At 41.2% G+C, this 24,221-nt stretch overlaps 1 protein-coding gene and 1 pseudogene across 1 annotated transcript in view; both read right to left on the bottom strand.

Moving 5' to 3' along the window:
* CDC73 (cell division cycle 73) overlaps positions 1–21,418 on the bottom strand; it is a 111,334-nt gene extending 89,916 nt beyond the window's left edge. The window contains exons 1-7 of the mRNA XM_071565138.1: positions 21,244–21,418; positions 15,727–15,832; positions 14,671–14,740; positions 13,591–13,653; positions 13,450–13,502; positions 11,669–11,757; positions 10,094–10,310 (exon numbers count right to left, since the gene is read on the bottom strand). Coding sequence (XP_071421239.1) covers positions 10,094–10,310; positions 11,669–11,757; positions 13,450–13,502; positions 13,591–13,653; positions 14,671–14,740; positions 15,727–15,832; positions 21,244–21,374 — 729 coding nt within the window. The 5' untranslated portion in view covers positions 21,375–21,418. The remainder of the gene's footprint in view (positions 1–10,093; positions 10,311–11,668; positions 11,758–13,449; positions 13,503–13,590; positions 13,654–14,670; positions 14,741–15,726; positions 15,833–21,243) is intronic.
* On the bottom strand, positions 15,255–15,708 carry LOC139676539 (ubiquitin-conjugating enzyme E2 D2 pseudogene; annotated as a pseudogene).
* Positions 21,419–24,221: the final 2,803 nt, after the last annotated feature.

Here is a 24,221-nt window from a genome sequence, read left to right as displayed (position 1 = left end):
TTCAATCTTCATTCTGCAACCTATCTTTAATTTCTGTTACTACCCACAACCCTAATGCTCATTAACAAAGACTTCTAGTCACTACAGCAGCTTTATCATGCTAGCAACAATAAATTATCTTTTTCTAATAATGACCATCAGGATAAATATTGATTTCAGCTTCACAAAAAACAATCCTCAATTAAAAGCTGAAGAAAAATATACTTCAACTCAATCATCTCAACAAAAAGAAAAGCTTAAATGTAATATATAAAACTAGAAGCATATACACTTTTATACAGTACGGCTTACAAGGGTTCAAACTGTCCTATAGCCAAGTCGTAACCAGTTTTTAATCAGATTTACATTCTATGTTTCATTGCAGAGAGAAGAGCCATATAAACTCAAATAAACTCTTAATGAGCTGAAATAAAGGATTTCTTATTGAACATGCATCCCAGGAAGATCAAGAGCTCCAGAATGCTATAAACATTGTCCAAATTATAGTAGAGCTGAAGAAGGAAGATTCAAGGCCCTACCACACACTTCTTTACACATTTGCTTGATATGCTAAGACATACTGCTAAATCCTTTGCAGCCACTGACAGACTGAAAGGCATGATGCTGTACCAGAAAGGCAATATTCCCATCACACATTTTCAGTAATTCCTATGTACTGCATGACATAAGAAATGGAAACAGTATTCAGATGGTCTCACAAAAGTACAGCAGAAATTTAAAAACTGTTCATAAGGAACACAAAGTGATGAACCGTATATTTAAAGGAAAATATTTTGCACATCTAAATTTAAAACACATATTTAAATCTGGAGTTTAAATAAAAAAAGTTTAAAAAAATCACTTAAGGCATCACTCTCCTATGCCTCAGAATATATATCTTCAGTCTCCAAACTGTTCAGCAACATTGAAGTTGATCTACTCTCCTCCTTGTTCTTCTGACTCAGAGATGGTGCTAAAGCACTGCATTTTATTTTGTGTGCTACATTGTCCTTAGTATCAAAGGTTGGACATACACAAGATGGATATCCAGGGACAGTCACAAGTAAATATACTGGTAGAATGGTGATGTGAACTACTGGCATTCTGTGCATTGTGCTTATTCAGATCATAAAAATTTCCATCATTTCTGACCCAGCATCTTTCTTTGCCATATACAAGAACCCTTCAGATAAAACGGCCACAGCCGGAAACACGATCCTGAATAACACAGCAATGCTGAAGGAAGTCTTCATGTCTGAACTACACACACACACACACGCACATCTGCCCCACTGCCCCTATCTGCTTTCCTATGAAGAACATGTCAAATGCACAAGATGCTCAGCTGCACCAATGGATGTGTTTGAAGGGAGCTCATGGCACCTGACAAACTGTTCTCTGTACACTTTTGAACTGTACACACCACATTAATGCACACAACAAGCACAGCGACACACAGATGATTTTTAAAAGAAACACCTAAAAAGTCAGGTCTTCGTGATCATGCTTTCAGGACAAGAGTAGTTTAAGAAACTCACATTAAATTAACTGGAAGTTATACTGCTAAACAACTGAAAGCAGAGGAGGCAATGACTTTTTCAAGTGTCAGATTACAGAACCTATAAAAAACTACCGATAAAATTGAACTTGTTACAAACTGCTGGTGGAAAAAAAAAATTAAAGAATTAGACCCTCCTTTTCACAAAAGGTTACTCTGGGCACTTCTTTATGTTCCAGACAAAAAGGTAACTGAGTATTACTACAGTCCACTGCACTGAGTGGAAACACAGTGATTAGTCCTGTGTATTTGTGGCCTGTACTTTCAATGAAAAGTTCAAATTTTCATTTGTTCCATCTTATCTCCTCCCAATTTTTATAGCAAGGGTATTACATGAAAGACAACTGAAACATTTAATTTGAAATAGCACAAATGTTCATTCAGAAATGTGAAAGAGCAGCAACACTGTAATAGCCTGAAGATACAGCGCAGCATAAAATCTACTCAAATATCCCAATCCCCCTCATACATAAACTTAGTTTATTTCCCAAATGAATGCAGCATATGGAAATATTTTTTTAATAGTTACAGCAGTAGTGCTTAAAGATGGTGAAGTTACTTTACAAATGACCTAAATTTCCCTTCAGGAAGCACAATGCTTTATTCTACAGATTTTTCTGTTAAATCCGAGGTACCACACACAACAAGAGTTATTATTGCTCCATATAAATACAATTTTTATAAGCTGGCCCACCTTGCCTTTAAGTGCTATATTCAAAATGTCTGAACTAGTGCCTAGCAGCAATAAATGTCTGCCCAGTTTTACTAAATAAGCTGATACTGGGTAAAGTGGGGTTTGGGAACTCAGGCCAAATGTGACACTTGTGCACAGCCATTCCAAAACCATCCACCTGTTCTGTTTGAAGGCACCAATGATGACACTAATTCCTATTAGTCTGGCACACCTTTTCTTTTTCAATTTAAATTCACTATTGAGAATTTCAACAATGTGGAACAATTCTGCCACCTAGAGTCCATATATAAAGATGCTTTTACAATGAAATAATTTCTTTTAATATATCCAAAATTTTACTCTCAGACCTTTTAGTTGTCAAAAGTGATAAAAATATTATATTTGTCTTGCTATAAAATTGTTTAATCTGAGTATTTTTCCAGTTACAAGATCATACAAAGAATTTACTGAAACTGATTACAACTGATTACAATCTCCTTACAGGTGACTTCAGCAGTAAGAATGCTCAAAAGGTATCAGAACAAAAACACAGGAACTGAAAGTAACTGAAACAGCGATTTCTAACAACATTTACTTCAAATACAGTAGTTATTGTTAAAAGAATCGAGCCCACATAAACAATTCATTAATATAAAAATTAAAGTGTGCAAATACTAACTGCAGTTGTAGTGTTTTCCAGGCAACAACACAAAACTAAAAAACATGACCACCACAAAGATGAGATTCATATGAGGAAAATGAAAGGTTCGGCTGTTCAATACTTACTTACAGGAATAAAGAAAGCCACAGAAGAATAACATCCTGGAACAATTCACAGCAAGACACTGTATTAGATAAATTGGCAATGGTGGGTTACATCCAAGGTAAATGCCACATACCAGGAAAGTGCTAATCCCTCCAGGCAGGTCAGCTATAAACAGCAATCATCCTAAACAGGTCTGGACCTCTCATCACCATGCACACAAACACAGCCTGAGAAGCTGGAGTGCAATAGTGGGGAAATAAAAATCAAGATTAAGGAATTTAATATATAAAACTCATAGTCATGATACATGAAATGAAGTTAGAGATGAGTCTATTCCCTTATGTATTAATGGCTTTTTTTATGGACAATACACTGGACACCAATTAACTTTTTTCCAAAGAAAAGTACAGGTAACTAGTAAATTACAACAGGGCTGCAACAACAAAAGGTGTAAAATCTGAAAAACTATGAAGGTTTAAAAAGCAAAGTTGTTTATTTAATGAATTTGCTTGTTATACAAATAAGATTCCTAGGCCAAACCTGCGACACTTTCAAAACAAAACTTCAGGAAATGTGCTGGATAGCCTAATCTAAGTCTTTCACAGAAAAAGAGAATGTACAAGTACAAAGATTAAGCAAGGAAAATATTTTATTCAGGTTTACTTCTTACTTTATTAGAAAGGAAAGAGAACAATTTTTGTATTTTATAAAAGCTGTAATTTAGAATATTGGCCTAAATTTTTTGTACATATTAAACAGGGAAAGTTTAATTACCCAGATTGTGAGAGAATCGAATTTGTCACTCTGCAGCAGAGGAGCAACAGTAAGAAATAAACCAGACAACTGCTTCAATATTTCAGCCTTGACCTACCAAGTAATATGCACTTAGAAGAACAATCTTACACTGACAGAAAGACACCATTTCATGATGCAAAAGTTATGAAAGTAGAGGGACTGAGCCTCACACAAAACTTGGTATGGGATCAGAGTTAACAGTTTTTCATTATAAACAGATGCCTGCATAAGGAGCCCTCCAACCCTTCTTTGATTTTATGCACACTTAACTCCATTAGAAAAATATTTACCTCAAATTCCAATCTTTCCTGGCCAACTTACATGGTTCCACTTCAGTGCTTTTCACTGGAACCTACCCAGGCAGGCAATAATGTTAAAACACCGTACAGGTCACTCTAGACTCCCAGTGCCTCCGATGTCTTCAAAAGACATAAGGCTCAAGGAAGACAGTAGAGAAAGGGTTTGTATGGCTCAGCCTCGTGAATGAAGCTTTGGGAGGGGCTCTCCCCACATGGGTGTGCCCTTCCAGCCTGCGCAGTGGATTTTTTAGGTGAGGCTCAGTGTGTGCAGAACTGGCCCCTCCCTTTCACTTCTAAGGTTCATCTGCCATGGCCGAGCGAGCTTGGACAGTGACAGTGAAGTTCTCAGGACTAGAACCTACAGCCCCTGGTATTCCCAGGAGGTCACCCATCCAAGCACTAACCTGGGCTGACCCTGCTGAGCTTCCGAGATCTGACAGGATTGAGTGTCAGGGAGGCATTTAACTGCCTTGAGAAAGGGTTTACAGAAATGTTAAAAGCTGAGATATGGCCCAAACCAGCAGCTGGCCCAGCCCTAAGCAGCTGCTGCTCACAGATACAGAAACGTGCATGTGCCTGGACACACCTACCTGCAGTGTGCACAGCCACTGCTCCAGCTTTGCAGCTTTGCAGCTGAAGAGACGTGGAAAGGTTATGTGCTATAATCTTTAGCCTTCCCACATGTCTGACAGGATGGATTATGTTATTTCTCCTGTATGTAGGGTTAGAGTTCACCTGACAAAAGGTAATTCTAGTACACTTGTGACTGTAAGAAAATATGACTGAAGAGCACCAGCCAAAATGTCAAGTTGTAGCAATAATAGCAAGTGTTGAGTCTGGCTGAGACGGAGTTAATTCTCTCCTTGCAGCTCTCGCAGTGCTGTGTTGGGCATTATAGCCCGAAAGGTGTGGATACCACCCCTCTGTTCTGGCTGTTGCTGAGCAGTGCTGGCACAGCACCAAGGCTGTCCCTCCAGCATTCCCTCCTCACCAATAGACTGGGGGTGGGCAAGATCCTGAGAGGACAGACAGCCAGGACAGTTGACTCAAACTGACCCAAGGGATACTCCTTACCTTGTGACATCTGCTCAGCAACAGAAGCTGAGAGAAAGGAGAAAGAGGTGCATTTCTTATTACAATATTTGTCTTCTAGAGCAACTCCTAGATGTACTCAAACCCAGCTTCCCAGAAGTGGCTAGAGGTTGCCTGCTGATGGGAAGTAGAAAATCTGCCTTTATCTTGACACACATTTTTCTACCTCTAATTTCTCCCAGCCATCCTGCTCAGGAGGGGAGCAGCTTGGTGGGCACCTGCCCTCTATCCAGCCAAGGTCAACCCACCACACTCTACAAAGAAAAGGATGAAAGGGTTTTGGTTGTTTGTTTTGTTTTTTTTTTTTAAAAGAACATCTGAAATGCCCAGAGCTCACTATTCATGAGTACCCCAGTTCGTTCCAAAAAGTTATAAATTCACAAGGCCAGTATTAGTGCATTGCCCAGATTCCAGCTTTAAGATTTCTCTACACACGTAACTAGAGCAGGTTCAACCCAGACCACCCAGTTACCCTGCTGCTTATCTAAGAGATATTTCTGAGCAATCTGGGAGATTAAAAATAAATAACTAAATATAATATAAATCAAGTACATCAGCAGTCACTGACGAAAACACACTCTCCAAATACACCTGTGAATGCTGAAACTCCTGCTTAGTCTACTTTAATTTGCTCCCACAGGAAGAATTCAAGTGCTAAATACATTTACAGTAGAGATGCAACGAGGAGGTTTTTCCTTCAGAAAAGATTTTATAACCTGTAGAAGGCTACAACAAACCAAAGGATTATTCAGGAAGGAGAGACAGAGGAAGGATGTGAAAGGAAGGAATCAATTTCAGTCTAAATGCAGGTTTTTTCCTGTTTGTTTTGTTACAAAACAGCCAGATACTTATCTAAAAACATGTACACAACAGAACTAAAACATTCCAAACACTTATGATGTTAAATATTCTATGTATGATTCAAAACTCTAGCTACCTGAGAAGGTACCCAGCTTCATATACAAAGGTTCTGTCAATAGCAAAGTTACAAAAGTAATATTTTGTTACTATTTTCCCCTAATATTTGCAGTTTGGAAAGTATCAATTCTAATTCTGAGGTATCTTCACCAGACAGTATCTCAGTTCAAACTGGTTTACGTATATAAAAATACAGCAAACTTAGTCTGTTCTACAGAAACGAGCACCAGCCAATGGCGTGGCCTCGTTACCAAGAACTCATTCATGACTAAGGACCTGAAGTTACTGTGTCTGCTTCATACAAAACAGACCACGAAAAAACACCAGTGAGACACTTAGAGCAGCATGACACCTTGTCTAAATATCAATTTACAGACTAAACAATATTCAATTTTCTTCTTTAAGCTTCTCTCCCTACACCTGTACTGTTCCTCTCCCCCAGCAGGTACAGCTGTACTGGGTCTGAAGGCAGCAATTCCCTCATTCTGATTTTTATGTGTGTTTGTGAAGGTTAAGAATGAGAATTGAGCTGCATGAAAAGTGAGGACAAACAGATGATGTGAATTTTAAGCCCTCAACATTTGTAGCTGTCAAAATAATGGAAACTGAAGTCAGAAGCATCTCTAGCATCAAGTACTTTTATTGTTTTTAAAATCTGACTACATTTTCTGTCCATGGACTCACCAGAATAGCAATGATGTGTTGTATGCCTTCAGCCAAACCTGAAATTAAATTGCTTTAAACAATATATACTCTCAAAAAGTTCTAAAATTAAGCTACTATGAGAGGGAAAGAAATCCTTAGACTAAACAGATGCAAAGTGGCTCTGAAGAATGATTACATAAAAATGTAACATTATTCATAAAATTCTAAAAGACTACACTACAGACTTGGGGAAAGCCAACAGATATTTAAAACAGACAGTGCAGGATGACTCATCCACTAGCAATTAAATCAAAACACTGTATTTTCAAAAGGTAGAATTCCATAATAATCATGTGGAAAACTATGGGAAAATATCTGAACAAAAAGTTCAAAGTAAAACAAAAAAATGAGCAAGGAGACAAATGGAAATTCTAGAAATCTTAAAAATGTAGGAGAACAGGTGAACTGAGACATCTGATTTTACAAACAATAGGAACCTTACAAAAAATCAGTAAAAAGACAGCAAAGGATCAATGCAACATCTGATCAAAAGAGGATAACAGAGGGGATCAGATAGATAAAGGACTTGTGTGATGCATTATAGAAAGCCTCAGAGTCCAATAAATTGTGAGTGACAATCAGTGAATGACAGTAAATGAGTGATACCCTCTCCCAGACCAGGAGAGCATTAGGGCTATATTGCCAATATGAATAGGACAGTACAGAGACTTCCTAACCAAAAAACACTAACTAGGAGAAATTGCAATTACTCAGTAGGTTGGATAAGTGTCAAGAAGGGAAGTGATGTAGTGATTAATTCTTAGGCTGTCATAAGTAATTGCTTCTTGGAGCGATTGGCCAAAGTAAAAAAAGATCTCTGATTTAGTCCATAGTACACACTTTAGAAAGGCAGCTGCTGAAGAACATTCTACAACAGCACTATCAATGCATTCAAATTTAACATTCTTCTAAACAAAAAAATCCACAGCCAGGCAAAAATCCACTACTATAATTTCAGCCAGGGGAGCTACATAACAATGAAGATGCAATCAATAAAAGCAGCACCTAAAAGGGCAGAATGCAAGCATCATGGGAACTTCTTAGGATGCTAAAAAAACCTACTACATAACTGGAGACTTATTAAAAATCCTGGAACAGTTCTATAAAGCACACTTCAGCATCAGAAGTGTGCCCAAAAGGAGAAACAGTAAACAGTTAAGATTATTGCCATCTACATGGAACTTGGAGGAGCTTATTACTGAAGGAATTGGTACGTTCTTCAAACACATCAAAAACAGAGGAACACTGTCAGAAAGCTGATAAGCTCAAGGGATTTTCTTGTTATTGTGGCCTGATCTTCCTGGTCTTTACCTTTTGCATCTTACACTATCTCTGTATTGTAGTTATTAGTTAACTGCTGGGAAACCTCACACGTAAGTGTTTCTCTGTGGAAAAGAAAGGCTGTGGAGGTGCCTCCGACTGATGCTATTTTCAGAAAGAAACAACAAAACTGACATTTAGGAATGCTCACTCTGTTATCATTCATGCAGGAGTCCCAAAGCAATGTAGGTATTAAAAAGGCATACACTACATAGGATATAAACTATTGCTGAATTCAATTTTGGTTTTAAATATTTTAAGGAGATTAAAGAGGCTGCAGATAAATTCATACAAAGCAGATAGTGCAAATTTACAATAAAAAGAATTATCAGGCACATCAGCAATTCAAGTATCATACAGAAGAGTCAAAACATCATTTGCGGGGTGGTATCATCATGCTTTCCTGATCAAAATTCTTGAAATGAACAGGCAAGCAGGGAAGGAATGATCTATCTGAGGCAACATATCTGACTTTCTTAAGAACTTTTGAGAAGGTCTTCAGAAATGTTCTTGAAACAGAACAAAAATTAAAAAAAAGGAAAGGAAAAACAAAAAAAGATTTTGAATATGCACCAGAGACCCCTCCCACCCAACCTATAAACAACCAACCAACCCTCAACTGCTCTGGGATAAACCACAGCCCTCAGCAAGATGTGATGTTTCCCCATCTACTTACTCTCACTGTTACTTGTTCGAAAATATAAACATTAACATTCGATGATTTCTGTCCAAGCTACCAAGAATGTTCCTGCAATCCTGCACAAACCGAAATAAAAGATTTGCTGTTATGCCTATCATATTCACCAGGCTGCTCAAAGTCTGCATGCTAGAGTCCAAGAACAAACTTTATCTCTTGTTTTTTGCCCTTCTCCCCACGTTTTGCTTAAAGTCACTACCTCATTTCACTATTATTACAAGGATACTACAAAAAACCATCCATCTCCTTCTCCAGTGTCTTTGCAGGTTTCACGTGGAAGACATGTTGAGATAGGAATGCCAAGAATGATTCACAAAAGGAGGAAGAGCTACCCAGATTCCTTCAGCACAAAGCGTTCCAATGACTACAACATCAAGTGGCAAGGTCACCACACATCTCACAGACTCAAAGCAATGCTCACTCTTTACGTAGCACACAGGTCGGAGCCACAGACCCTCCAATTCAGGAATGAAATTATCCTACCACTAATGCTATGGGATGACACAGTGAAATTTAGAGCTATGTAAAATACTGTTAAAAATAAGACAAATGAAAACTGACACCTCATTTACTTCTAGACATTATCTTCCTGTGACAGCACTTGAAAGAGGTAGTGAAGGCAAAGGATTCAATTTGACAATAACCTCAGGAAAACAGCAATCTTTTAGAAATTGACTTGCTGCTTCCTTGAGAAATTTAGTGCCAAGTATCTCTGCAATAAAGAAAGCCTGACTGTCCAAAAGGAGAAAGTTGTGAGCTGTGCTTGCAACTATGGCCTAGATGGCACACAACCAAGTGCAGCCAAAGCCATGGATAAAAGCAGAGACAAAACACAGACAAAAGCCTCTTCATGGTAACACTTTCTGGTTTTGTTCACTTTAGCATCTTCTCTACTTATTTCTTTGGTATTTTCCTCAGCTCAGCAGCCTTTGGACTTTCAGTGTACACGTGTTGCTACTCCCCACTGTTGCCCACTTAGAACCCACAAGTGCTTTCATTGAGCCCTCTGAACTGTTGGGCTCCAGCCAACTTTGTTTAAGAGGAATTAAGTGATTACTTGGTATCTTTTAAATGGCTGAAGCAAGTATTTTGAGATATAACTTAGGCTTACTGCAAAGTGGTGAGAAAAATCTCTTCTGTCACTGTGCCAACAGCCCTCCAAGCCCACCCTTCCATGGAACACTGAGCATAATCTCCCTCAGTCATCTATGATTAACAAGTTAGAGACAGAAGATAAAAAATGCAGTTTATCACTGGGATGGTATGACCAGCTTGGTATCCAGAGCATTACCTTGCCTGTGCTTTGTAAGATTGTAGTTCTTGTCCTCCATACTCTCTCCCTGCTGACAATATCTCTGGTTACATCCACTTCAGCATCAACAAAACTTCTCTGTTTAAGAGCAGTTATGTCATCATCCAGATCAGTTTTGATAGTGGATCTTTTCTTTGCCATGATTTTTGCTTTGATAGCAGCAATTTTTTCCACTGACATGGCTTCAGACAAGGACCTAAATAAGCAACAACAACAGCAGAGACTAAATAATTGCACAAACAATTCTTTTAAAAGAAGTTGTGAATGAGCAACTTCACCCTGCCTAAAGTTAATGGCTATGCTATAAAACACCAAATAGTCACCTTATATACACTGAAAGATTATATGTGCTTGGCATTGCTGTTTTGGGCATGAAAATCAAACTTCTGACAAAAGACTCCATCCCACGTTAGTACAAAACCCATCCAAAAATCACAACTATAACAAACAAATGTAAATACCAAAGTAAAGCATTAGGACTAACACTTTCATTTATAACATCATCTGAATTTCTGCTCCCTGTTATTTTGAGTGGATTACAATTTTTTGTAGAGTCAACCAACCCCTGGCTGCTCTGAGGCTTTCAAAGCATTAATCCAACTTTTGGCAGAGGTGTTTTGTGGACTTGGACACTTGGAAGATGTGTTAACTTCTCAGAGCATGTAGGGCAGCAAATAACAGATGGTAGTAACTTTGTTACATTAATCTGTTTGAGGGAGCTCAGTTGAGTCCAAGAGTGCAACACCTTTATCTAACTGTAGAAACAGAATTGTTGCCAGCAAGTGCAGGTGAGCTGAAGAAAAAAAAAAGACTGAATTGCACAATACTAACTGTCCATATCTAACTCAATTTTATGTTGGGGCTTTTTTCTGAGAATACACTGAGAAAATTAAAACACTGGCTGTGAAGTATTCTCCTTTGCAACTCAAGGGAAAGGAACTTCTTTGTGTTGCTGTTGAACACAGTAACAACAGAGTGTACCATGGTGTTCAAACTCACTGCCTGCAAATGTTGTTCGTATGGTTTTTTAAAGGGCCACTGTTTAACATTCAGCATTTCAAATATCAGTAGAGAATATTAAGTTTAAGTCATTACAAATGATACTCAGTAATCCCCACTGTAGCATTGCCTCACCACTTGTTGTGATACACTCAAGCTAGCATCCATATTATCAGCTTATACAGAAAAACATGTACTTTTTGATTTTCTTGATCCTTATACTTTGTGATCTCAAGCCAGGTATGACAATGAGATTCTTTTTTCTCCTAGTTTCCTTTCAAGCACATCTATACAAGAGACAGAGAGGAAGATGTAACTCAAAGTATGTATTTTTCATGTGGTTAGATATAATTATGGATTCTACAAATTACTCAAACTTGCTCTATCATAAATGATTGAAGGTCTGATTCCTCAGACATTACTAATGAGAATATCTATGGGAGGAAAACTTGCACTGAGAGCTGCTGAACAAAAGTCAAACTGGCTGCCTTGAACAGCACAAGAATTGTTATCTGTCCTATAATTAAGCCATTATCCGTAAGAAAAGTATCCTACCTGATCTGCTCCGTTTGCACGATACCCTCTTTATGTCCTTCCAGCCGCGCTGCCAAGCGCTCCTTGTCGAGGCGCACACACTCCTCATCCTGGAACGAACAGGAATGTTCAACTGTAATGTTTAAACTTTTGTGCATTCTCTTTTGAAATATAAACAAAACTAGCATGAACTGTAGAGTTATTGGAAATTACCTCTCAAGAACCATGAAATATAAATAAGATAATGAAAAGGAAACTACCCTTCCCTTGTAAGGAGCCTTGCTTAAACAATCACTGAGAACAATAGAATAATCACTCAGAGAATTTAAAGCTGACAAAAAATGCTCATATTCAGGTAAGACAAATACACACAAATACACATTTATCAGACACTCAAGTTTGCCCCGATATTTAATCGGTGACATTCTTAAATAACTGCTCAGAATTGCTGTACATTGATGCAGAATTTTTATAAATGGTATCCCTAGTAAATACAAAACACAAGTCTAGATTAAGGAAGCCTCTAAGTTAGTCCAGCCAGGTTTGAGACAGACATGTAATTTGAGAAAGCAGAAGAGAGATGTTATTTTATTCCATCTTTTCAGCTTCTTAATGTCAGTACCACTTGTGTTCAATCTGTCTCATGTTCCCACAAAACTGAAATCAGCATCAAGCCTGTCCTGTTGCTAAAAGGCTGTTTGAAAAGGCTGAAGCACAGCAAAACCACTCATGCCCATACACTGGGAGAGCCCTGGAAGCTCTACATTGGGATGGTCTCCCATTAACTTAAAACAGACTTCACAGACCCTGAACTGCCAGAGCAGCAAGGAAACAAAGGGAAGATGGCCATAAGCTCATTACTTATATGCAGAACTGATTATCCAAATTATGGTGGTGAAGATCATACAGTTTCAAAAATACTGGCATCACAACCACAGAGGAATTGCAGAATAAACTCTATAGATCCCCAACAGGTCATCTCCCAGCAATCATTTGCTCATGTGCCATTAAGAATGCATGAAGTTTTTATCATACCTATGCAGTTACAACTAAGCACAATGTTCAAATTCAACTCCTGAATGTGGGAATTTATGTATTTTGATAACTCTTCTTTTAAGAGGAACCCTAAAGTCCCAGTACACTGAAAATATATACAGCCAGATTCATTACTCAGAAGAGACAACTGAATAACATACTTTTAAAATAAATTATCAAGAAAAACTAACTCAGTTTTAAAAGCCAGACAGAGTTAAGTAATACAACGTGCGTAATAATTAGACACATTGCTTCTATTAAAGAGGCACTTGTGAAAATATGCTGTTTAATTAATTACTTAAGGCACAGCTTCATTAAAATAGTAATCACAGGGACAATTTCATATCCTGCTATGAACGGGACTAAAACAGCAGGTAAAACAAACAAGTCTCCACTGATAGAGAGGATGGGCATTTAAGCCATAAGGCCAACTCATGGATGACAAATAACTGTAGTAAGTCATTACACAGCACTTTTACTCCAATCCCATCTTGGCAGACAGGTTACAATGCAAAGGGTACTTAAGAGATACAGGGTCAAATTTTCCCCTTGCATACAACAAACATCCAGCAACCAAAATGCCACGTTTAAATAAGCAGCTTTAATTTTAACTCCTTCCAGTTCCCATTCACACTAACAGGCCCAGTGTGCACCCAGAGGACAGGTAACCAGGTAACAGGGAACCCAGATTAATTTCTCCAAAAACAAATCAATATTGTAATTTACCACTACCCCACTACTTCATATGGATGAGTTACTGTCATTACCTCTATTCTTGGTTTCTTTGCTTCTGCTAAGATTTCATCTGCTGCTCTTTTAACTACAAGAAAAAGAGGACATTAGAAATTCAAGATTGTAGTAGGCTTTTATAAAATAAACCTCAAAGTTATTTTTTAGTTACATTGTACCTTGAGTGGACCGTTGAAGACCAATTTCAAGTGGAGCACTTCTGTCTATGCTTGATGAGGTTGCTGTAATCAAACAGAACATTTAGTTTAAATACAAAATATGAGCCATAATATTTGAGTAGAAGAGAAAGAAGGACAAAAGAAGGAAGGACAAGAGATAAGCTACAACAATGGAAATTCTAACTAGATATTAGATAACAAAGGCAGTCAAACACTGGAACCAGTCGAGTGGAGACACTCAGAATCTGACTGAATATAAAGGTAGATCAAGCTGCTCGGGGTCATTTGGCCCTTCTTTGAAAAGGGGATTGAACCAGGTGACCTCCTGTGATCCCTCCCAAGATAAATTAGTCCGTAATTCTGTGATCTCTATATACTACAAAAGAGAGTCACAATGATAATTAGAACCTGGAATCAAGATCTACCAGTTTGTCTGGTTTTCTGGAATAAAGACAACCTGCTGGTCCCTTTGAAATATATATAAAAATGGTTTTACTGCCCATATTACAGAAATAATCTCATATTCCAGGATACTTAAAATTTTCAGACCAACAAGAAAATTGAGCAACTTACAAAGGTGATATTTATCTTTTTCTCAAAGAAACCTCTTTTCTCTGACCATTGTTAACAAAAAATGTAAGATGATGAAATACGAGGTAAATCTTCCAGAGTGACAGTGATTTGATACATTTTACTGAAGATTTTATCCCACACATTTCTCACAATCAAGATCAATCTATTACTGAAAGCTTCCCACAGTCTAAAGAAGGGAAAAACATACATCTTAAGCATTCTAACACACAACTATTGACCGAAGAATGTTAATAATAATAAAGCAGTTCACTTTTAAACATGCATGTAGGAACACGGCTCCTACCTAAGCATCATAGAAACAATTTCACAACTTAAAAATTTTCAGAAATTAAAAAATGCAAGAAATAATAACTTTGTTTGACCATATTAAGTTAAGATGCAGACTGACCATGGTTACCCACTCTTCCCCTCCCACCCTCCCTTGTGCCATGAATATGAAGCAGGACAATACACTGTGTGTCCAAGGCAAAAGAGCACAGCACTCACATGTTTCCCCATTCAGGTATGCAAGCAAGTCTTTCCTATCAGGTCTTCTCACCACAGGAATGTTTTCAGTCTGAAAAGACAGAAGACATCACATTAAGCTGCTCTTCCCTCACAAAGTCTTTCGCTGAAGATTTGTCACTTTTATTGAAAATTGCTTATTCACACAAAGACAGGAACACATGTCCTGCCACCCAAGAAAGCTTAACTATCAAGCTCAAAAATGCAACTACATCCTAGAGGATGTTCATCTACCCAAAATGAAACATGTTGTCTGCTATAAAACTGAAAAAGAGGACAGCCTTTTTCCTTCTTCTCTTCAAACTTACAAATTAGATTAAGAATTAGCTTTTAATACACACACAATTCTCTGCCAGGAGTCTCTGTTGATACACAGAAATTAAGTATCTCAGTTTTGTTGTTCCAAGTATCTACCACACGAAGCACTGCTGTGCCAGGTAACCACGTAGCACGGGGGAAGATGAAGCAGCGGCTCAGAGAAAACAGTCAAATGGAAATCAAAAGGACACTTTCCTTTGACAATTCCTCTACCTTCATTTGTAGAGTTTATGCAGTAATTTCTTTAATTAGATTGCATATTTCCAAGCCCACTCCAGAGCTATTCTGCTGTACTTTGTTCTGGTGATCCTTGCCCTCTCAGGCACTAAAGGTTCATCTGGATTGGGACTGTACAACAGAACAGATGGACAAAAGCATTCCTGAAATAGATAGGGCTGGGAACAACTACATTTTCCAAATACCCAGAAAAAAAGCTTGATTACTGTTAATATTTGGGTGATAGACTCTTGCTGTAAATCAAACCTGGTGGCTTGAAGGGATAATCTCTTAGGAAGTGAATTATCAAGAAAAACACTCCACCTTGACAGGGACTGTCCCGTGATCCTTATGCAGAGGACACACACCTCACACACCTTGTTGCATATATTTTCTCCTTCCCCAGCTAAATTCATACACCTCAGTTGTACTATCATTCCCCCAAATAACTGCACACATATTACTTATCCCAAGACAAAATGGCATTTTGTCTGGTGCACTCACCGCAGCACGACGGACATACACAGGATGGGAAAGGTGCACATTGTTGAGCAGGAACAGGATAGAATCCAAAGTGTAGTATTCCCTGGGCTGGCCCTCTTTCCCTGTCCTGTGAAACAGTGAAAGAAAAATAGTAACATTTAAACTCTTCATCTCTGTTTCAAGCACATCCTTTAGAAAACGTCTTTTTTTCTTTCCAGATGACAGTTTAAAGAGCAAGCAGTAACATTGTTATTATCAGGCTACTGCCAAACTAGTGAACTATCAATTGCATTTAAATATACACACGAAGGGTATCTGTTCTTGCAGCCTCTTTACTGAACAAATTATATAAACTGTCCAAAATAAACCAAACTAAGAGCTGGATGGGTTGTAAAATAAACAAGCAAGACTTGGGAAACCGTAAGAACACATTCACATCTCACAAGTGCTTATCCTGATTATGAAAGGAACTCTCTACCTTATTTGGGACAGTCAGAAAAACATAACTGAACTGCAAGTGAAAAAAAAAATGTTACATGCTCTTCAAGTATAATAGGACAGAATTTTCACTCCTAGAAAAAGCACACTGAAGAACTCAGAATATAAAAATTCCATGGAGCCTGAAGAGCAAAGGGTTCAAAATGGTGCCAAAAGGTCAGAATAAGGAATGACTAAAAACTAATTGCACACAAATCTAACAAAACCACAAGGACTACAAAATCACAATGAGCTCCCACACTGAAGTCAAACCATATCAGAGGAACAGGACAGCATCAAGTTCAATCTCAGCTTTCAAATAGCTCGTTTCAAAGAGACACCTTTTAAGTCTAAAAGGGAGCAATTGGCAAAAACACCCCTCCCACCAAACAATAAAACCTGCTGGTTTCAGCTTGGCTCCTTGAACAAAATTCCCCCCTCCACACATTCACCCCTTATGCTGTTACTACCGGATTTTGTGGGGGAAGCAATGCCTGTCCAAGTTTCAAAACAAAACCTACTCCCTAAATACTCCAACTGCTCTAAGGAGCAGACCTGGAAGGCAGTTTCACCAGGAATGCATCAAGAGCAGCAATTCCACTGCCCACCTGGGACTTGCCAGACCCCAACTCCTCGACATCGTCCAGTCCCCACCTCCAACCAGTTGGCTCACCTTAAAACCTGAGGAAGACAAGCCACCAGAAAACCAGGCCAAAGCCCTAAAACTTAAGACTGGTAGAGAATTTTCATCAAACAAGAGATTTTAGGAAGAAACCCTTCCATTAAAACCCTAAGGAGGAGTTTTCCCTCTAAGCACAGCAGCTTTACTCGTGGCTCACCATCAGCATCAAAACAGAACACACACCACAGAAGTGCCAACATCTCTGGGGGAAGGGAGAGAACATAAAATATACTCAGCCACAACTTTACTGAATCTGAAAGAGTTACACAAACATCTACTAAACAAACAGAAGTTTAAGTCTGTTTTCTCAATACTGCCAATTTAATCCCACTACTGCTTTGCCTGCAATTACTTTTCTGAAATTAGCAAGATGGAGAGTGTCCAAAACCTGTTCAGAACTCATTATTAGCAGTGAGGTTCAAAACATCCCCTTCCTAATGATGCTTGAGAAAACCAAAATATGAATAACATGCAGAAAAAAGGGACTCAAAATACCAGTCGAACTGTAAAACAAAGGATCTTTCTACCACTGCTTCTTCCTTCCAAAAACTTGGCCTGCGTGGGGAGGGGGATGCGAGCAGGTTTAGTTGCTGTAGAGGAAAGGGAAGAGACAAAGTATCTTTCAACTGCTAAGAAGCTAAAACTTGGCTCCACAACCAGAGCCAGGAGAACTGGATTCCTCCACAAGGAATTGTTTGGTAAGCAGCGAAACAGTAACAATCTCTGATAAGGTGGTATCTAAATATATTTGGAGCACTGGCAGAAACAAAAGCTTCCTCCACACAGGCTTGGCTCAGAAGTGAAGCCATGATGTCACGTGATAGAGTTGTCAGTTCATTTTAAAGCAAACATTTTAGATTATCCTAGGCTGGAATAACACATTATTTCTTTGAAGTGTGCCATATGCACTGAGAATTAAATAAAAGTCCAGCTGGTCATCTATTCAAGTTGTAACAATATTTAACAATAAATGGCATAATTTAAAAACAAACAAACAAACAAATACTGAACCCTTACCTATTAACTTGAAAATACAGTATAACAAAGTCACAGGCATTGCCAAAGCTCAGCAGGGCACAGCTGGTACTTCACTTCAGCCACACACACAAGAAATCCCCATGCTCATTAAGGCTCTAAGAGGATGTTTTAATAGGGGGACAAGATAGTGCATGTTAAAAGGAAATCATCAGATGGACAAGCAGTTGCACACAAGGAGAAAATCCAGCATCAATGTGTGTTTCTGCTCAATAAACACAGAACTAAAAACAAGCAGATACAAGGGTAGCTTGCCTCACTCAATTTATAAACATCCAAAGTAGAGCTATAAATTAATTCTTTTATTTCCCGTATTTAGTTATGGCATCAATTAGCTAAGAAAAAAATTAGTATCTGAAGAGGCCAGTTATAATCACTAAAGCAAAAAATACCAGTCGCATCTCTTACAAAATAAAACTCCAGCTTGAAAATGGAGAAAATGTTTATATAATACAAGAGAGAAATTTTCACCTACTTGTTTTTAACATCAGAAATTTATTTCCTGATCATCCATTCCCCTTCAAACTGTGGGTGCCAGGAATTTATTAATTTTTTAACTGCTTTATTTCCTCTTCCATGTTTCAAAGCCCAAATTTTTATGGGGGTACTAAAGGCCTGTGTCTCATTCACAAAAGAAAGCAGAAATCTTTGGATACACAAGATGAGGCAGGTCAAGTATCACACAAATGACAATACCCAGGACCAGCTGCTCACTGTTTAAACGCCTCAGCTGCACATACAAGTCCTTCAGCTGGGCAAACAAAGCAATAAGTTTCTCTCTTAGATTGATTGTTTCCTTTGGTTTTGAAACAGATTCTATAATCACTCTTCAGGGGCCGTAGATCAAAACACACAAAACATTTCATCTCAGGCCATCCAGCCTTCTGCATGTGCCAGCAGGGGATTGATATAATTATTATCTGGAAACTAACCTGGAATAAAGTTACTTTTTGCTGCCCTTTCCCCCTTTTCTTCCCCCCTTCAGGTTACTTTTCACTTGGCTTAGTTCCTCAGAGCAATTCCCTGTTTGGCTCACACTGTGCCAGCACAGAGTGAAGGCAGCACAGGGTGGCACTGCTGATTTCTGCCAGCTGAGCTGCTCGAGGAGTCACTGCTAAATGTCTTCTGGGACTACTTCTAATTCTAGCAGGGCCAAATGCCACTGCTGCTGCCTGGGCTGGCACTGGTCTCCCCAGGCTGAAGGTGCAGTTACAGCTGCAGACACCTAAAACAGAAACCAAGGGTTGCTCCATGACAGACTAAGCCACCAACAACTGCTCAGTGCAAGCAGACTTTGAATCCTGTCAAGTGACCTGCATATAAAAGCTTTTGAATCTTTAAAGTTTTTCAAAATGCTCCTCATAAATTTGGCAATTACATAAATTAACAGCTCCTAAACTGTGGTGTCAAAGCTACTGAGTGCAGCTTGCAGAACTGGTCTGTTTTACAGTGCCTTCAGTTTAAAGATGAGACATGCAAAGTGCCCCAGTGGTTCACAAGAAACCAACAGCAGTGTGATCCTACCACGGGTTCAGAAGCCACTGGTCCAAACTAAGATTTACTAACTCACCTCAAACAAACCATTCAACAAACCCCCTCCAAATTCTACCACACTCCACCACAGGAGGTGACTCCACAGCCAGCTGTGATGAGGTCATTGCTGCTGTTCTTCCCAGAGGATCATCTGATCACCCACAGCTCCTTCTTGACCACAAAGATAAAGCTGCCTGACTGTACATAACAAAGCTTTCCTCTCCTGCTGCCCTCCTTTTGGCTCTGGGTAACAATTTCTGGGTCTAATTCAAGCTATCCTGAATTGGGCAGGAATATCAGTGTCTTGTTCCCTACAGAAGAGCAATAAACTTGTCTGTCTGGTTAACCAGTACTTGCTACTGCTCGGGAAAAGCAACTTGTAGCAAGGACACCACTATGACTGTCTACACATTGCTCAGCAAAAACACAACTAAGACTTTTAACTGCTTATCTAAATATTTTTATTTCTCTTCAGCCTAGATACCAGTATCCCCACTCAGCCAGGAAGCACAAAGAACTTCAAAATTAGTTTCTGAAAGCTTGAAACAGGTAACAAAGTAACAGATGTCTAGTTACAAATAGAGTGTAAAGTAAAACCAGCTACAAAAAGCCCCTCTACAAGTGAAGATAGTAAATAAACAAACCTGCTTATGTTGCTAAAACTAGAAGTCAGGATATTAATATTCATATACTAATTATGAAAAAAAAACAAAATATAATTCGTGGTCAGACAGAACAACAAGTTCAGGGGTTTACTGAGAAATCTGCAGGTTCTTCTGCTTTTCCACAAAGCCTCACAGGATCAGCACCTGAAACACTTGCCACCTGACCTTTAAAAATAAACATTTTCTTTCTCTTAGGTTTGAAAGAGATTCACGGGAATCTTTCTAGTGAAGACGTTAAAAGCAGCCAGTTTCTAAACTCTCAGAAAAGGCAAAGGAAAAACTCCTTTGCACTCTGAGCAATCCACTCCGTACCAGAAAACTCAAAAAAGTACAAACCCTCATTTTCCAGAAGCTTTCTAAAAATTAGCATTTTATCTAATACAATCATGTAAGTCACGCGGACACTATCTCTACTTGTTTATTTAGGAAAAGGCTGCACCGGGTCCTGCCCAGGAAGAGGCCCCGGGCAGGGGCAGAGCACCTGCACAGCTCACCGGGGCTCGGAGGTGAGCGCAGAGGGAGCGTCGCCTTGGACCTCGCTGGTTTGTCCTGGTGTGCCGGAGCCGCAGGACAGAAGCGGCCCAGATGAACCAAGGCCGTGGAATCACCGAATATGCTGAGCTGGAAGGGCCCCAGCAGGGTCACCGAGTCCAGCCCCAGCCCCTGCGCAGGACACGCCAACAATGGCACCGCGTGCCGGGGAGCGCTGCCCGAGCAAGTGTCACCACATAACGCGTCTTTTCACACAACACCCAGACAAACTCAGGCGAAAGTGCCTCCTGCCACCTCACCGCATGAGTCTGCAGGATGCGGCCCCGGCGGGCGCCACGGACAGGAGAGCCGAGGAACGTCCCGGCCGGCCCGGGGCAGGGGCTGGGAGGCGTCCCGGGGGAGCGGCGAGCCCTCCGTGCCCGGCCGGGCTGCCGGGCGAGGCATCGCCCCCGGGACACCCGGGCCCGGCAGTGCGTCCGCGGGGCCCTGCGGGACACGGGCCCAGCCCGGCCGCCCCGCCCGCCCCGCCGCTGCGGTGCGGAGGGGACCGAGCGCGGCGGGACCCCCGTCCCCGCTCCCAACTTTGGGGCAACTTCCTCCTCCTTCCCTTTCTCCTCCGCCCCCCCGCCCGCGCGCCCCGGACGCGCCGCTCACCCCCAGATGACATAGTTGGTCTTGACGTTCTTGGGCCAGGAGAACTCGCCGAAGATCACCTCGTCACCCTTGACCACGATCTCCTTCTTCTGCGTGTTGTACTGCCGCAGCACGCTCAGCACGTCCGCCATCTTCGCCCCGCCGCCGCCGCTCCGGCCCCGCCGCCGCCCGCCGCAGGACCCCGCCGCCGCGCCCGGGGCTGCCCGCCAAGAACGCCTGAGCCGCCGCCGCCGCCGCACCGCCTACAGGGGGCGACGCCGGACGCGTTGCCATGGGAGCGGCGTGGCCACGCCCCCGAGCCGGCGGGGCGGGGCCATGCCCAGAACTGTGGTCACACCCCCTTATGGCCACGCCCTCAATGCCCGATATGGTCACGCCCCGTGTCAGACTTGCCCGCGCCCCATTGTGGCCACGCCCCCATTATGGCCACGCCCCCAATTCCAGATATGGTCACGACCGCTATGTCGGGCCTGGCCACGCCCCCCGTGTCAGACTTACCCGCGCCCCCACTGTGGCCACGCCCCCACTGTGGCCACGGCCCCCCCGGCGGCCCCGGCGGAGTGGGGGGCGCGAGTGAGGCCTCCCTTGTAGTCAGAGTTTTAATGTGTCTTCTATGAAAACACCAATCGCACGTAGTCACTGCCTTAGTTTATCCGCGCTGCTTCTCTTCTCCTGGAGCTGTGGCTCACCAGACCTCCCAGTGCCAGCCGGGTCGCGGCTCGGTGGGTGCGTGGTGGTGTAACCTGGAGGGGGGTTGGTACTGAAGAGGTTTCAAAGGGTGCTGGGAGGGGTTTGGGGGTGCTAAAGGAGTTCTAGTGGGTGCTAGGGTAGATTTAGAGGTGCTAATGGGTTTTCAGAGGGTCCTGGGAAGGATTTGGATGTGCTGAGGAGGTTTGGTGGGGGTTAGAGATGCTGGTATGGTTCGTGGTGCACTAGAAGGGGTTTTAATAGGGCTAAAGAGATTTTAGCACACAGAAGGATTTGGGGATGCCAATAAAGCTTTAGGGGGTGCTGGGAGGGATTTGGGGCTGCTAAAGAGGTTTTATCCTATTCCCCCTGCCCATGTGCCCAGCAACACAGTCAGTGCCGGCTGGGACAGCACAGACACGGGAACATCTCAAGGAACAGTGTACAGGGACACAAGGGAATGGCACGAAGCCATGTCAGGGAAGGTTGAGGCTGTGTATCCGGAAAAGGTTCTTCAACCAGAACTGGGTGCTGCAACAGGGTCCCCAGGGTAGTGCTCACAGCACCAAGCCTGACAGAGTTCAAAAAGTGTTTGGATGATGCTCTCAGGCATGTGCTGTTACTCTTGGGGATGGTCCTGTGTAGGACCAGGAGTTGGACTCGATGTTCCTTGTAGATTTCTTCCAACTCAGGATATTCTGTGACTCTGTGGTTCTCCCAGAAGCTGTGTGTGCATCTCAGCCTGCAGGCTGGAGAGAAAATCTTCTGGATCCTTGATGTAAAGTGGGGAGAAAATTGTCTCCTTTATCAATCACAAAAATGCCATTTAATTCCAGTACGAATAAATCATCAAAAGACCATAGCAAAAAAAAATAATTAAGAAAATATTTATTTGCCTGTGCATCTGAAGGACAAACAGTAATGCCACAGAGCACATCAGGTGTTACCTTGTGGAGTTTGGCATCTTAGAGCTCCTGTCACACTGTTTGCTTACCAGAGCAACCACACAGCTATGGCTGGCACAAGCTCCCTCCCTGCTCCAGATTAATTCCTTCTGCTCAGGCACACAAAAACTGGGAGCATAGCACTTCCCAGCAGAACCCAAGAGACTGGTATCCCCTGGGCAATACTGGTTCCAGGGTTTGAGGTCTGGAGGAAAGCTCTCATCGTGGCTTATTCTAACCTTTGATACTCAGAGTTTTCTTGACACTTCCCAACAGTGACAGAAAGCATTATCCCATCTTAAATCTGCAAAAGGCAAAATTGGGTCATTTTTCTTCCTTTAAGTAACATGTGCTGAGGCAGACAAAAGAGACTAAAAGTCAACAGCCTGTAGAATTCCCTGTTCCAAGATGTCAGAAGCACTCGGCATATGGAGTACCATGAGTGTATTTATAACATTTCACATACGGAATTCAAATAGTCTAATACACAAATATACTTCACCAGCCAGTAACATGGTGAATGATGCCAATCACTGCCAATATTTCTTTGTTGATAGATGTAGAGCAATATTTATATACTTAGAAAACAAAATGAATAAACAGAATATAATTTCTTGGACTGGATTTGGAATTATTGGAGCTAAGGCTCATGAAAATTGGAACAGGACTTGAAACGCTTCCAGCAGGACAAATCCCGTTTCCATGACTCATCCAAAAACCTGCATCACCTAAACCAGTGCTACCTCTTAAGAAACACATCCCATGTATCTGCTACACTGCAGGTAACACTTGCTTCAGCAAGATACAAAATCACCGTGTTACAATTACGCCAAAAAGCCACTCCTTTCAGTTCTGCTGCGCAAGGAGCAGGGAATGGTGTGGTGCAGAATCAGCTGCAAAGAGATTTATTTTCAGATTTCAAGGAAGTGTTGCAGTTCTGGTTTCCTGTTTTGTTTAAGGCTGCCTTCACCTGGGGAGAACACTGACAAAGTTCAGTGAGAAGCAGCGTGTGCACTGGCAGGAGTTCAGCAGGGACACGCTGTCTGCACCCTGAGGAGCAGGAACACTGAGGGAGGCAGGGAACAAAGGATGGAGCAGCACAGAGGTGAGTGAGGTGGTCATGCCCTGCCAAAATCAATGCAGATATGGAACAGAGAACAGAGCAGGGAGGTGGTGTGGTCATGCTCTGTCACAAACAATGCAGGTAACGGGAACTATGCCAAAGGAATGACACAAATGGTGACAAAACTTCACTTCAATAACCCCACATGTGCTCGTGACTGAAGTCAAACTCCACCTCAACAAAAAATGACATCAACTGTAACTTCACCTTTTTCCCTCCCTCGA

The sequence above is a fragment of the Pithys albifrons genome, chromosome 10 (genome assembly GCF_047495875.1).
Source record: "Pithys albifrons albifrons isolate INPA30051 chromosome 10, PitAlb_v1, whole genome shotgun sequence".
Classification (NCBI taxonomy): Eukaryota; Metazoa; Chordata; class Aves; order Passeriformes; family Thamnophilidae; genus Pithys; species Pithys albifrons.
Note: the sequence above shows the minus strand (reverse complement) of the source record. Positions and strands in the feature narration are given on the sequence as shown.